This window comes from Myotis yumanensis, unplaced genomic scaffold (genome assembly GCF_028538775.1).
Source record: "Myotis yumanensis isolate MYYU_CA2020_CCGP unplaced genomic scaffold, mMyoYum1.0.hap1 SCAF_2, whole genome shotgun sequence".
Lineage (NCBI taxonomy): Eukaryota > Metazoa > Chordata > Mammalia > Chiroptera > Vespertilionidae > Myotis > Myotis yumanensis.
This window is the reverse complement of record NW_027223753.1, coordinates 129,933,233-129,948,935: the sequence shown is the minus strand read 5'-3', so window position 1 is coordinate 129,948,935 and position 15,703 is coordinate 129,933,233. Positions and strand designations below refer to the sequence as shown.

General features: G+C 36.8%; 1 protein-coding gene across 2 annotated transcripts in view; it reads right to left on the bottom strand.

The window, feature by feature from the left end:
• Positions 1–5,410: 5,410 nt before the first annotated feature.
• CHMP2B (charged multivesicular body protein 2B) overlaps positions 5,411–15,703 on the bottom strand; it is a 36,894-nt gene continuing 26,601 nt past the window's right edge. For both annotated transcript variants that reach the window (XM_070406028.1, XM_070406029.1), the window contains 3 exons: positions 12,124–12,226; positions 7,312–7,418; positions 5,411–7,111 (listed from right to left, as the gene is read on the bottom strand). In XM_070406028.1, the coding sequence (XP_070262129.1) occupies positions 7,001–7,111; positions 7,312–7,418; positions 12,124–12,226 (321 nt within the window). In that variant the 3' untranslated portion in view covers positions 5,411–7,000. The remainder of the gene's footprint in view (positions 7,112–7,311; positions 7,419–12,123; positions 12,227–15,703) is intronic.

Sequence of the window (15,703 nt, the reverse complement as noted above, 5' to 3'; positions counted from 1 at the left end):
ACAGCTAGCACCAAGAAGGTGTTCAATACAATCTATACTAATAAAAGCATAATATGTTAATTAGACTGAACGACCTTCTGGATATCATTCTGGACGTCCTTCCAGAAAAGCCATTGTGGCGGAAGCCGAGGCAGAGGTGGTTAGGGGCGATCAGGCCAGCAGGGGAGCAGTTAGGGGTGATCAGGCCAGCAGGGGAGCAGTTAGGGTGATCAGGCCGGCAGGCAGAGGTGGTTAGGGATGATCAGGCTGGCAGGGGAGCAGTTAGGGGCATCAGGCCAGCAGGCAGAGGCAGTTAGGGGCAATCAGACAGGTAGGGAGAGGCAATTAGGGGCAATCAGGTAGGTAGGCAGAGGGGTAAGGGGCAATCAGGCAGGCAAGCAGAGGGGTTATGGGTGAGCAGGCCAGCAGGGGAACAGTTAGGGTGATCAGGCCGGCAGGGGAGCAGTTAGGGGCAATCAGGCAGGTAGGGAGAGGCAATTAGGGGCAATCAGGTAGGTAGGCAGAGGGGTAAGGGGCAATCAGGCAGGCAAGCAGAGGGGTTAGGGGTGATCAGGCAGGCAGGCAGGTGAGCAGTTAAGAGCCAGTGGTCCTGGATTGCGAGAGGGATGTCCAACTGCCTGCAGGATTGGGCCTAAACCGGCAGTCGGACATCCCCCGAGGGGTCCCAGATTAGAGAGGGTGCAGGCCGGGCTGAGGAAACCAACCCTTCCCCCCCACCCCCGCACAAATTTCATGCACCAGGCCTCTAGTATACATATAAAGGCTTTTCTTATTCAAGAGAAAATTCCAAATTATTCTGCTATGTAGATGTCTAAGTTCCTTCTCTTGACAGATCACCTGCTTAAAACATAAATTGGGGAAGGGATTCTTTAGTTTGCAAAAGGCAGGATGGGATATATATATATATATATATATATATATATATATATCTTTGAAACTTGCAAATAGAAACAAAATGTAATGCAATATAAATCTAGACAGTGACTTTTTTACACTTTAAGTATGAATCTACTGGGAATGTTTAATCTGACTTTGTATAACAAAAACAAGTATGTATATATGCTTAGATCAGCGGTTCTCAACCTGTGGGTTGCGACCCCTTTGGCGATCGAATGACCCTTTCATAGGGGTCGCTTAAGACCATCCTGCATATCAGATATTTACATTACGATTCATAACAGTAGCAACATTACAGTTATGAAGTAGCAATGAAAATAATTTTATTGTTGGGTCACAACATGAGGAACTGTATTTAAAGGGCCAGAAGGTTGAAAACCACTGGCTTAGATAATTATCACATATACTAGAGGCCCTGCATGAAGATTCGTGCAAGAATGGGCCTTCCTTCCCCTGGCTGCTGGCACCACCTTCACTCTGGCTGGAGCCACCTTTTTGCCTTTGTTCTGGCCCAGAGCCGCCTTTCCACCTTTTCATACTGCCCAGAGGCCCGGAGCAGCTGGGGTGGTGCGGACCGCCTGCGTCGTCACCATGGCGATGACGCAAACGTTCCACCCCACCCCTGGCTGCTTGGCACCTGCATATGCAAATTAACCTGCCATCTTTGTTTGGTTAATTTGCATACTCACTCCTGATAGGCTGGTGGGTGTCACGAAGGTAAGGTCAATTTGCATCTTTCTCTTTTATTAGTGTAGATATGTTTGTACCATATTATTAAATATTCACCCATAAGGTCACTCTTTTCAAGTTTAGATACAACTAGCATTGGGAACCAATTTTTCTCCCTAAACGGAATTATTTTCAATCAGTATTTAATATTGAAATAGCAATTCTTTTTTCTCTTTTTATCTTTATTGTTGGAAGTATTACATATGTCACCCTTTCTCCCCATAGGCCCTTTCTAGCCTGCCCCCACCCCCAGGCCTTCACCACACCCTGTGTCCATGGGTTATGCATATATGTATACAAGTTCTTTGGTTAATATCTTCCCACCCAACCACACTCCAGGGCCTTCCTTCTAAGATTCAACAGTCTGTTCCATGCTTCTATGTCCCTGGATCTATGTTGTTCACTAGTTATTTTGTTCATTACATTCCACAATTGAGTGAGATCATGTGATACTTGTCTTTCTCTGACTGGCTTATTTCACTTAGCATAATACACTTTACTTAGCTAGTCAAAAATTAGTTTAGTAAATGCACTGCTATTTACTATCAACTCATTTGTATTACCTAGTTTTAGAATTATATTTTCTATATTGATATTTTTTAAAAATAAAAGATTGTTAATGTTATTTAGAATCCTAAACTGTAATTAAATAACAATGTAAATTACTGTGTAGTATCTATGTGTTCCTTCTTTCAGGAGTCAATACCAAGAGCCTACTTTAGCCATACAGCCTCTTGACCTGATGTTCTTGTGAGTTCTTCCATGGAGATCCTCACGGTTTAGTAGAGTAGTCCATTAGAAAGGAAACATCTACTTGTCACTTGTACTGATTGGTACATTCAACTTTACGGGGTAGAAGTGGCTGACAAACTCATTCACAGAATTGACCTTTTCATCTCTAATGGTGGAAAGATTTATTTAGTTAAAGAAATATGTTCAGTATTTGGGGATGGGAGGAGTGCGTGTGTGTTTTCAAGTTCTTGGGAGGATGGTGGAGGCTGGGGAGGGGAGTGTGTATCTAAAATCGGACTTCACAATCCTCAGGCTTCCTCTAAGGCAAATTCAATCCAATTGACTCTAGGAGGAATTAAGGTGAGTCCCTGTGGGACTCAGCTTGTACAGAGAGGAAATTGAAAGCTGATTTGTTGTTCTATGGCTGCAGACACCTATTCATGCAGAGTAATACCATCAAAGGAGAAAGTCATCATAGGTCTCTTTTCAGACCTGGACACACACCATTGCAGTTTGGGAGTGTCTGAAAGGAATCCATATTTAAATTAGGCCCAGGCGATCAGGCTAGAAGTGTGGCTTCTGGGCTAGAAAGGAATGTGCATGTGGCCAAGGCGAGAGTGCAGGCTTCCCCTAAAGGTGTTCAGATGCAAATAATAAAATACATGTCACTGTGCATGTCACATACTATACAGCCCTTGGCTGCCAGATTCCCCCTCCCATCTATAGGGTCACAATACTAAGCCCCTTTCCACCAGGCCATGCCGTAAACAGGTACTCCCCTCAGGCATGGGTCTACACAACACAGTTCTCTGAGAGATGGTCATCTTAGGTTTTCAAAGAGCAGGTGCTATTAGTATGACACCCTTGTACCACATTCTACTACTGTGATACTCTGACATCTCCATCCACAAATATGCCACCATAGAAAGTGACACTGAGCTGCATCCTCTTTAGTAATAGAAACTGGTATTGTGCTCTCTTTCCATGGGTAACCGCTTGTTTGAAAAAATTGTTAAAGAAACACTTATGCCAAAAATGGGAAGTTAGGGAAAGTTTTAAAAGAAGTCAATATTTTCATCAAACTCAATGTATAAGAATCCTTTGAAAGGTTAATGTGGGGGTGCACAGGCAGGCCAAATAGCCATCTCAGATGGTGGATAAAGAAAAGTTGAATTTGAGGAAAGGGGGTGGGGATGGGATATCCAAAGAGAAGGACTGCACAGCACTGAGCCAAAGGGTCACTGGGTCGATAATGGCAGCAAAAATGTACTGAGGTCAGTGAAACAAGGAAGGGCATAGAAGAAGCAATAGGAGAGCCTAGGCTGGGCTGCTTTGATTCAGAGAAGTCAGAGAAAAGGGGGCTTTGGAGACAGGTTCAGGGTTTAGCCCAGGATGAGCTGCCACTACCCATTGCTCCCCTGGTTTCAAGTCTCCTGGGGCCCCTTAGAGGTTGGGGGACATGTGCCTGTGGTGGAATGGCACAGGTGTGCTCCTTGGAGAGAGCATGCGCCCTGGGTCCTTTGTCCTGATCATATTTCTCTCTCTCTTGCAGGTGGAAATCTTAAGGAAGGTCTCACAGTAGGGAGGGTCTTAATAGAATATCCATCAGCTTTCCAGGGTCCAGGTATCCACTGACTGGTTGGTGCCAAGGCAGGGGGGTCATTAGTCAATGTAGCAGGTCCAGAGGCAGCCAGGGTGCCATCGGTCTGATTTTGCTGCTTTTCTGGGCCAGGAGCTGAAATAAAGGGTGTCCCAAAATTCACGCAAGAAGTAGTTTTGATAGAAAACACAGGTTTATAATTAAAAACTGTAAATTTTTTATTGATTCATAAAGTATACAGTATAGGGTTATGTATGGAATAGTGTATCAGGTAAATGGCCTCCACGGCTCTGCTGGCACATACACACTCTTTTGTTGAAATTTTCCATGACCGTTTTGCAAAAATGTGGCTGAATTTCAATGAGGATCATTTTCATCTTGATGGCTTGGTTAATCGACAAAATTGTCGCATTTGGGGTTCAGAAAATTGAGTGATTGTTGAGAAACAAATGCATCCACAACGTGTCACTGTTTGGTGTGGATTTTGGGCTGGAGGCATCATCGGACCATTCTGCTTCGAAAATGCGGCTGCTCAGGCAATAACAAGAGTGCGCATGTGCCAGCAAAGCCGTGGAGGCCATTTACCCGATATGCTATTCCATACATAACCCTATACTGTATACTTTATGAATCAATAAAAAATTTACAATTTTTAATTATAAACCTGCACTTTCTATCAAAATTACTTCTTGCGTGAATTCTGGGACACCCTTTACAACTGAGGCCTAGATATTATCTGTAAGGAGGAAAAGGTCAGGGGTTCTAAACCACCTGACCATCAATATGAAAGATCAGGGGTCCAAACTGCATGACCAGTGATATGCTAGGGGAGGAGAGGTTACCCTGGGGCGAGGTTCTTGTTTTCCAAGTTTGCCCCTTGCTAGGCATCCAGGGCTTTCTGTCCTGGTGAGTTTCTGCACCTCCTCCATGCTCTGTTCATATCTAATGTCCTTGTTTCCTAATCTTAAGGGACCTAAAGGAAGTTTTAGTTTTAGTAAAGGATACCTTGGTATTATAATTTTATAGTGCTTGTAAAAACTGCCATTGAGCATTTTATAAATTTAGCCAAATCATGACTCTACTTTCTCCTCTGGGTTCCCAGTCTCCCATGGCAGCCACGTTTGACTGAAATAAAAGAAATCACTAAGACTTGTCTGTTTTAAAAATGTATTCTAAAATGTTTATCCTCTGAAAGTTCTAGGAAAGGGATGATCAGTTCAATTTCATGTGAAATCACATAATTCTTAGGCTTACAACATTCACAAACATCAATTCTATACCAACAGCTAACTTGTAAAAAGATAATTTTTTGTTAAAATATAAGTAGCAGAGTTCTCAAATTTTCTTCCCAGGAAAAAAATAAAAATCATTATTTTGAAAAATTACCGGATATGCATAAAATTTTTAACTTAGCAGAAGCCAAAAATAGAGTAAAAGAGATTTATAAAAGTATAATAGCAAAAAATCTTTATTGGGATTTTTTTAACAAAATAATTTTTAAAAACAAAAGCCCCCATATGTAAACAAAAAGGTAAATTAAAGTTAGTTGGCATTATTATGTACATCCAAGAATCAAAACAGTTCTGGGTTAACATTCCATAATCCAGTAAAATCTTTTGATCCATTGATGCTCAGGGTAACTATATTTAATCTACTAACAATGGAACCCTTTTGTTGAACGTTATAAAATGGACTGTAGATTATAAACTATATTATTTAGCTTTTCATTCTTTCCACCAATGCATATGCCACATGTATACTAGTTCTAAAATGAATTATGTTGTCAATATTAGTCCAAAATGTCCATCATCCCAAATTAACCATGTTACACCTATGTAATCTGTTCCAGGGATTTTATGGTGGAATGTGCTAGAACCCATAATTACATCATTTTTCAAAACTAACCTAATTCTAAATTCTATCTCTATAATCTGCTACTTTTTAATTTCTTCTCACTTTCTATACATACTTTAAATACTAATCCAATTTTACCTTTAAAAATACTGCTAAGACATTAACACACATTTAGGCAGTAATTTCTGACAAAGTTGTAGTTTATTCACCAAGAAAAAAGTGCTAATGTTTATTTTAAAATTTACCTAGAGCATTTTCGTAGTGTTACTTAATTGAGAATGATGGTTTCAATTTAGAGGGTTCAATATACACATTAATACAGTTCAAAATTAGAGATTAAAATATATGTCACATGGAAAAAATCTTCTCATTTCTTAGAAGACCAAAATATTCCATTCTATTACTACAAAATATTATTAATTCAGTGTCTGTTTTTGCTAACATATTCAATTCACTTTTATAAGCTTTACAAAAGACAGCCTGGACAGTTTTTGTAAGAGGTCTCAATTTTAGTTTAAAATGGATTTCTTTTCTGTCAGTTAAAATAATTTAAAGATGTGCACAATGTTTGTGCTGTTTAAGGCAGGTGCCAACCACATTTTGAAAGATAATAAACTTATTAACTTGACTATCCTCCCGAAGGGGGGAAAAAACAGTAAAAGAAAAGCTCACGACAGTTTTTACTTAAGATGGTTGTTTAAATAGCACTCTTCTTTCAGACCATTTAAAAATAATTTGGCAACTAACTTGCTTATGGTTATAACACATATCACTTACAAGACAAGCAACAGATATAGAATTAATGACATACTTTTAATATTTTTACAAGACTTTTTAAGTTGGTGCCTAGTGGCATTTCACAAGATTTTTTTATTCAGTGTAAAAGGATTTAGAACATAAACTACACAAGTAATGAATATAATTTCTCTATGCCATGCAGAAAAGTCGTCAACTTTTTACACATCATCACTCCTAAACTGTTCTAATTAAAATCCAAACTGTTCCCATTTTGCATCGTTGTCATTCTTTGGCAAAAAATTCAAAATAGCCATGGGTTAGGAAACAACTGTTCACTCATGGTCTTCATTTTTGCAAAACAAATGTGTTTTGTAAAGGAATCGGCAATATGCCTGGTTTATAATTATAACTAAATAATTATAAATAAGCAAAGTATTATAGCTCTTTCGACTAGTCTACTCCTAAAGCTTTGAGTTGTCGTTCAATCTCTTCATCAGAGATCGTAGCCTTTGAAGTAGAGGCAGATGGTAAGCTTCGGGCAGCTGACGGAGCTTTGGCCATCTATATTAAAGAGAGAAAAGAAAAAAAGATGTGCCTCATTGAACATTTGGACTATGACATAAAGGATGTGCTGCAAAGAGGTTTAATTTATTTTCCAAACGAATATAAAAACATGCATCTAGTAGTAAAAACAACTTAAAACAATTAAGTGACAAAAACAGTGGGAACTATTTCCAATTGAGAAAAGAAGACGTTCATACCTTTCCAGAGATTTCAATTCCAATTTCATCAAGAACCTGATTCACAATATCTTGGCTTTCCTCTTCATCGTCAGAGCCATCAAAGATGTCATCAAGTGTATCATTGACTTGAAAGGATGGGAAGAAAAAAACGATTACTTTCAGATTTCAGGCTACATTTACTTTTTAGAAGGCAGCCCAAATACACACACACATACACACACACACACACACAGTTATATTACAGAAGGACAAACTTAGGTGAACCAACAAATTACAAAAGTCACTTTTAAATGTCAATGCAGTTCATTGATGAATACATTTTGAGACACTAAATCTGGAATAATGTTCATATCAATACAAATTATCCTAAAATAAAACAAGTCTACTCTCATTTTTTTAAATTCATCTTTAACAAACAAGGACTATCTGATATTCACAGGTACAGGATTAAAGTTTTTAAATAAGATTTCACAAATTGAATCTGTTCAACTGGTAGCTGTTAAACCCGACCATGAAAGAATATGCAAGAATCCAATATCTTGTAAATATTTGGGATTCAATTTACTTTTTTTATACCTATAATTATATTTTTACCTTTTTAAAATTTTCATTCAAGATGTATGTAGAATATTCTAACAAAGTGTAAGATTTAATATGTTATTAAACTTGTCCAAAGAATGATGTCCAATTTAACCCTGCAATGATTATTATTGCTATACCCTCTTCCACCTTTCTCCCTTCCCTTCCTAAAATATTTATGGAAAACCTTCTGTACAGAAGGCATTATGTTAGGAGCTATGGGAAAGGAATTTCTGAAAGCTTGGGAATATGTCACATTTATCTTTGAAACTAAGTGCCTGGAACGTGGTACAAATACAATTGATAGATAATGGAGAAAAATGAAGATCTTAGGTAGTTTGCACTTAATTAGAAAAAAAGAAAAGAAAAACGAATGATTATAAAAAGGGAAGAGATTATATCCAACTGGGAGGCAGTAACATGTGAGGTGGTCCTTGAAGGCTGCATAGGATTTGACCAAACAGAAGCAGAGGGAATTCAATGAACAAAGACATGCTAGAAGGCAACAGGGATACATGCAAGAAAAAGTAGGTTCTTCTGTTTGGTTATTTAAGGTGCATGAATGGAAAATGGCTGTGAGGGAAACAATTAAGCAGCTGGCCTATCATCATTCTCCTGATCACTGGGGGATGTCCCCAAAGGAAAGGGGACGGGTAACCTAGTCTGATCTCCCTGTACTAGTAAGCATGCTGCTCCTGGTAAACAGATATCTGCTAGCAAGAGAGTCCTTGCTCTCAGCAGGGTGCCCTTGGTTCAGGATGGCTATAGTAAATAAACCTATCATCTTTGGGCTTATGAGCCATGACTCTCTAGCAAATGTCACATATGGTAAGTGACCATGTAAGGTATAAATTCAAGATGTTTCATATCTTAAATGTTTCCTTCAACATGAGATTATAAGTATACCTCATTACATACATCATCTATCATTCTGGGTCAAAGAGTTTGTGTCTAATAAGAAAAGATCTCAGGAGTTATTTGAGATGTCCCAGCCCTCTCCCTGTTTTGCATGTCCATTTTAATTGCTTGTATCCTTGACATCTTAATAAATCTTAATATTGTTTAAGATCTCTGATTTGTATGAGCATGACTTGAGAATTTGACTTCTTGTGTTAGCTCAATAGTATAAAGTAAATTTGGAAAAGGCTAAAGAGCTTAAGGCATATATATTGAGTTTAACATTCAGTTTATTTGAATGTTAAACTCAATTCTACCATTTCGTACCTATGCAACTTCTTTACCTGTCTCGATCTCAGAATTCTCACTGGCAAAATAACAGCACTGGACCTGAAAACTGTTTTTGATTTATGACGTGGGGAGTTTATTGTAATCAGCAAGAAGCCACTGAAGAAGCATACTCACCTTACCTCTAGCTTCTATAAAAGTAATTTAGCAATTGTGATACTCAAATGATAGGGAAGTAATATGGGGCGGGGGGCCAGTCCAGGTCAGAATTTATAAGGACCTCAATGAAAAAGTAGCAGCAGAAAAAAATGAAAGAAGGGGACAAATGAGAAAGACCAGGGATTTTTAATAAGGGATTAACAGAGAAAAATGTTTTCAGAAGAAGTATAACAAAATTAATCAAGAACCTAATATTTTACAAAGGTCTTTTTCCCAAAACTGGAATGTGAACATGTTTTAGAGCAATACTGCATAGTAGAAATTATAATTTTAAAAAGATGTCCATTTAAACTTTAAATTTATCTTTGGCTGAAAAAACTAATGTTGATATACTTTATTAGGTTATAGCAGTGGTTCCCAAACTTATTTGGCCTACCGCCCCCTTTCCAGAAAAAATATTACTCAGCGCCCCCTGGAAATTAATTTTTTTAAATTTTAATAGCAATTAAACAGAAAGATATATGCCCCCAAATGCACCTGTGGCCATCACTGCCCCCCTGGATCGCTGCAGCGCCCATCAGGGGGCGGTAGCGCCCACTTTGGGAATCACTGGGTTATAGAAAAAAAAATAACCACCAATAACTACTATCATTTCAGACTCACTCACAAAGTACTAACATACAAATAAATACAACTGTAAGATATATGAATTATAAGTATGAGCTTATTAATTCCCTTCACTATAGTTTAATGGAAAAGTTAATTCCTCTAATAAGATCTGCTCACACCTGTGCCATCACTGGAAACCAAATAAACATGTGAGATACTGTGGTCATTATATAAATGACAATTCTCACAGTCATTAAAAATTCACTAATGATGTTTCAAAAAATCATATTTTTCAAAATAAACATTCAAAGTAAGAACTAAAGAATTTTTTGAACTATCAAAAATAGACACATAGTATCATTAAATCCTAAAAGCAAAATAGATAATGTGAAATAGAATACTAGAAGAATAGTGAGTTTAGTAACCTTGGTAATTTATTTAGATTCTATTTATACACTAAATGCTGTAAAATTAAAATGCTAGCTGAGCTAAACTGGCATATGCTTATACAGTTGTAAAAGAATTAGAAAGCATCTTTGAAAAACAATGATGCCAGTTTTGACATATGTAAGTAATAACTCAATGTTGACCAGGATGCTGTAAAGGGTCACTCATTCATTACTGGTGAAATAGAGACTGGTATACTAGTAGTCTTTCTGAGAAGAATTTGGTAGTATGAACCAAAAGCCTTATAAAAGTTAATATTCTAAGGAGATTTAAGAAACTTACACAAAAATAAAACAAACATTTATGAAAGGATTATCAAATATATTAAACATTTTAAAACCTTATCAACCACTATAAGAATGATTCAATAAATTAGGGTTGCTGTTATTTAATATTGATGTTATGCAATATTAAAGCCATTTTATTTATTTATTTTTTAAAAATAATTTTATTGATTTTTTACAGAGAGGAAGGGAGAGGGATAGAGAGTTAGAAACACCGATGAGAGAGAAGCATCGATCAGCTGCCTCCTGCACACCCCCTACTGGGGATGTGCCTGCAACCAAGGTACATGCCCTTGACTGAAATTGAACCTGGGACCCTTCAGTCCCCAGGCCGATGCTCTATCCAGTGAGCCAAACCAGCTAGGGCAAAGCCATTTTAAAAAAAGGCATCAGAGAAGATTCGAGGTCATAAGCACATGTTGTTATACTATTATGTTTTTAAAATGCTGGATAAGGTTCAAAATTACAAATGTAATATGATCTAATAACTATTATAAGATATGGAAAAATATAGGAAAGAAACGTACAACATTAACAGTAACTATATCTGAGTAATGTGAAGATTTGGAGGTGACTGGATAAAGAAGGTAAAGAGATTAGCTAAAGAACATATATGAAGCCCTAGCTGGTTTGGCACAGTGGATAGAACATCGGCCTGAGGACCGAAGGGTCCCGGGTTTGCTTCGGGTCAAGGGCACGTACCTTGGTTGCAGGCTCCTCCTTGGCCCGGGCCCTGGTCAGGGCACTTGCAAGAGGCAACCAATTGATGTGTTTCTCTCACATCAATATTTCTTTCTATACTTCCCTCTCTCTTCCATTTCTCTAAAAATCAACAGAAAAATATCCTTGGGCAAGGATTAAAAAAAAAAAAAAGAACAACAACAACAACATATATGCATACCCCATGGACAAAGACAATAGTGAGGTGAAGGCCATGTGGGGGGGACATGAGGGTGGGTGGATGTGGGCAAAGGATGGGGAAAAAGGGGCACACCTGCAATAATGTTAACATTAAAATTTTTTAATTAAAAAAATAAAAAGGATTTTTAAAAAATGCTTTATTCCTTTGTAGTCTCCATAGTTCTACTATAATTTGCAATTGTTTTATATTAAAAAAGAAGAAAACCAAGTATTAAATAATTTTGGGAGGGAAAAATAAAATAATATAAAAGCTCCATTATCTCTACCTCCAATATATATAGTATGAAAGAATCAATGCATATCTGAAACTACCCAATTTATATTAGAGTTATTTTATTTGCACTAATTTTATTTCCACTAATCAATAAAGTAATGCAGCTGGGGCCAGTATGGCATAGAAATATGGCATAACATAGTTTATATTTTTCCTTCAGTTAAGCATTAATAGAACTTTGAGCCATATACATTGCCAATTTAAAAACACAATACTGTGACAATATGGACACCTATTTAGTAGAAGGGTAATAAACCATTTCTTTTTTCAATATTTGTGCTTTCATGGATGAGAATATGATTGCTAGGAAACAGACTTAGCTAATTCAAACATGAGAAAACTATAAGTTTCATTCCTAACTATTAAACTTACTCATTTCTTCAGTCATTTCCATTTTCATGTTCTCCTTCTGGAAATTCTGCATTGTCTGTAATGTCTTTTGTGGATCCACCTTCTTGTTTACTGCCTGCATTGTCTTTAAAATATGAAGAAGCCCAAGTCAACTACATAATCATGAAAATTTTACTGTGGATAAGTCCTAAGAGAGCACATCAAACAGACACAGGCTTTGACAAGATACACTTTCTGCCATAATCAAACATAAAAATGTTAAGTATTCTAGAAAGAAATAAAATACTCAATTGGAAACCATCTGCTTAACATCTATATAATAAAGACTGGTGTGGAAAACCTCATCTGAACAGTGGGCAAAAAATTATGTAATAAAAAACACTGTCAATAAAAAATTCATTACTATTCAGATGAGAGAACTACATTTGACTATTATGTGGTAAGTAGGTAATGTCCAAATTAAAAATTATTTAATTTAATTTTTATAAATCATTAACTTAATATATAAAGTAAAAAGGAGCCCTGACTGGTTTGGCTCAGTGGATAGAGCGTCAGCCTGTGGACTCAAGAGTCCCAGGTTCGATTCCAGTCAAGGGTATGTACCTTGGTTGCGGGCACATCCCCAGTGGGGGGTGTGCAGGAGGCAGCTGATCGATGTTTCTCTCTCATCAATGTTTCTGACTCTCTATCCCTCTCCCTTCCTCTCTGTAAAAAATCAATAAAATATATATATAAAAAAATAAAGTAAAAAGGATACACTAGCATATGTACTTAATCCTTTAACACATTTTAAACCATGGTTTAAAGGAAGAAACAAACCACTGAGTTTTGCAAAAATATGTGAAAATAATTCTTTTACATTTTATGTTCACAACTTATTTCAGTAAAAGAGGTTAATGCCATCTAATATAGATACAATATTTTATATACATATACAGTTTATAATATATCTGCAAGTTATATAGTTAGTTCAGTATTAAAAGACACTATACAACATAAAACATAACTGTTTCAAAGATGTGAAGCATACATTCTTTTCTCAGACAAGCAGTATGCAATGATGCAGCCAAAGTAATCTTGACACTATAAGTATGACACTATATCCCCCCTTCCCTACCAATCCACACATACCTAATTCTCCAATGGCTTCCCATTGCTCTTAGTATTAAAAACCAAAATCTGTAATTGGACTGTGAGACCAAATATTAATTGAACTCTACTTAATAAGCCAGTCTCATTTTGCACTACTGCCCCTCTAGTCACAATGCTCTTTCACTTCCTTAAATGTGTCATGCTCTCTCCTGTCACAGGACCTTTGCATATGCTCCCTCTCACCTGGAATGCTTTCTCCATTTGCTTTTACTAACAACACTTCAGATTTCAGTTTATATACCACTTTCTTAAAGAAGTAGCTCTTGACATCCCAGATTAGAATATGTACCTTGGTTACATCCTACTAGGTATACATGAAGTTTTATACTTATTCGTGTAAATTAGAATACTTTACTTGCAACTTACATCATTATTGTAAATAACACTAATAAGAATAATTATAATAATAGAGCAGTTAATGCCTATATAACTTATGTGTCAGACACTGTTCTAAGCACTTTATATGTACTAATATTTAGAGTTAAATGACATTTAAATCTGAAAAACCTTTATGTGCCAGGTTCTACCATTTTCCCTATATTGCTAATGGGGAATGAAGGCACAGAAAGGTGAAATAACTTGACCTGATCACACAGCTGTTAAGTGGAAGTGAGATCTGAACCCAAGTAATTTGGCTCCAGAACTTAGGTTCCTAATCACTGCACTAAACTAGCTCTTAAATGGGCTGCTTTTTAAATAGACTGTAATCTACTACAGGTGAAGCCCATGCCTGGTTTTGTTTTCCATTTCATCTCTATTACTTGGTATAGTTCTTCCCTTTAGGATCTAAACCAATACTTGCTGAGTTAACACATTTCTAAGAAATTTAAGTGAAAATTCCAATTCAGACATCCTCATTATTTTTGGATTCCATATTTTTGAACTTGCCTCCTCACTAACATTTATTTGTAACCTCAAGTCAAACTTTTAGTTTTGTGCTCATTCGTGGGCATGCAGAGAGCACCAAAAGTTTTAGTCGCCCAACCTGCACATTTTCAGCTGAGGTCGAACAGGCGGCATTCTGCATTCTTGTCTCAGCTATTCTCAACAAGTGGCCTTTTTGTTGCTTATTCGTTGCCACATTCTTGTGCCTTTGCTGGTGATTTTGCTCTTTAAAATTGTCCCCAAGTCTAATACTAAAGTGCCATTTAGTGTTCCTAAGTGCTACAAGGCCGTGATGTGCTTATGGAGAAAACACACTTTGTTAAATTAGCTTTGTTCACACATGAGTAGTGTTATTGCCATGAGTTCAATGTTAATGAATCAACAATTAAATATGGTTTCTTTCAACAGACACACACACAAAACAAGTTTTGGTATACACTGGTTGACAAAAATGTTGTAACCAAAGGCTCACAAGAACCTAAGCCTGCATTTCTCTTCAGAGCAATAGTTTGATATTCACTGATTCAGTGTTCCCAACATTGTAGAACATTAACTATTGCAAATAATGAGAATCAAAAGTATATACCATTTTCCTCATATGAACCTTACTTTCTCTTCTCCCTGGCTTTTCCCACTTTGCTCTTCATATTCATACTCCTCCTTCCCTATATTTAACAACTAGTGATGTAAGTCTTTTGGATGATTCTATTCAAAGATCTGTGCAATTCACTGAAGCTCAGCACAGACTGATGAGTAGGGGCAGTTTCCTTTTCAGACATATCTTAACACCCTCCCCACAACTGAACTGTAAGATCTGTGAGAGAAGAGTCTTTGTCTTAAACTTCTTGTTCCTTACAGTCCTTCACATGCATCAAGGAGCTCATTATTTACTAAAAAATCAAAAGGCTCAGTCCTTTCAGGTTTACAGTAAAAACAACTATAATAATAGAACCGTAATATGATAATTAGATGGGATGTCCTTCCTGACGAAGCCAGGGCTGTGAGGGAAGCCCGGGTCCCAAGTGCCTGCCAGCAGACGGAGGAAAGCTGGTGCCGGCAGCAGAGGGAAGGAAGGCCTACTCGTGCACGAATTTCATGCATTGGGCCTCTAGTTTTTAATATAAAAACTGAAAATTAAACATAAGTTCCTATTACAATTAATTGATAAATCCTTCTAATAGTATTCATGTGTCCTTCTGACACATACATGAAAATGAATCATGAGGAAATTATTACTCTAAAGTAATCAAAATAGCTCAATGAAATAAGCTCACAAATCTCTGACAGTATAAGAGATAAAAGCAAACACTGTTTTCAGTCAGTTTAAAAAATTTAGAAGCTACATGTGACCTTGAAACAGTGAAAATGTCCTAAAACAAGAAATTTTATAAAATTTATTAAATCAATAAAGAATCTAGAAGTAGTTTTCTGGATTATCTAATATTATAACTCATTTTGCTAAAAATTACAGATTCTATACTACATATGTGACAGGAAGTGTTTTAAAATCTGATTTGAATCTTGATATTTAAGTATATTAGATTAACTCCAAGTCTATGGATAT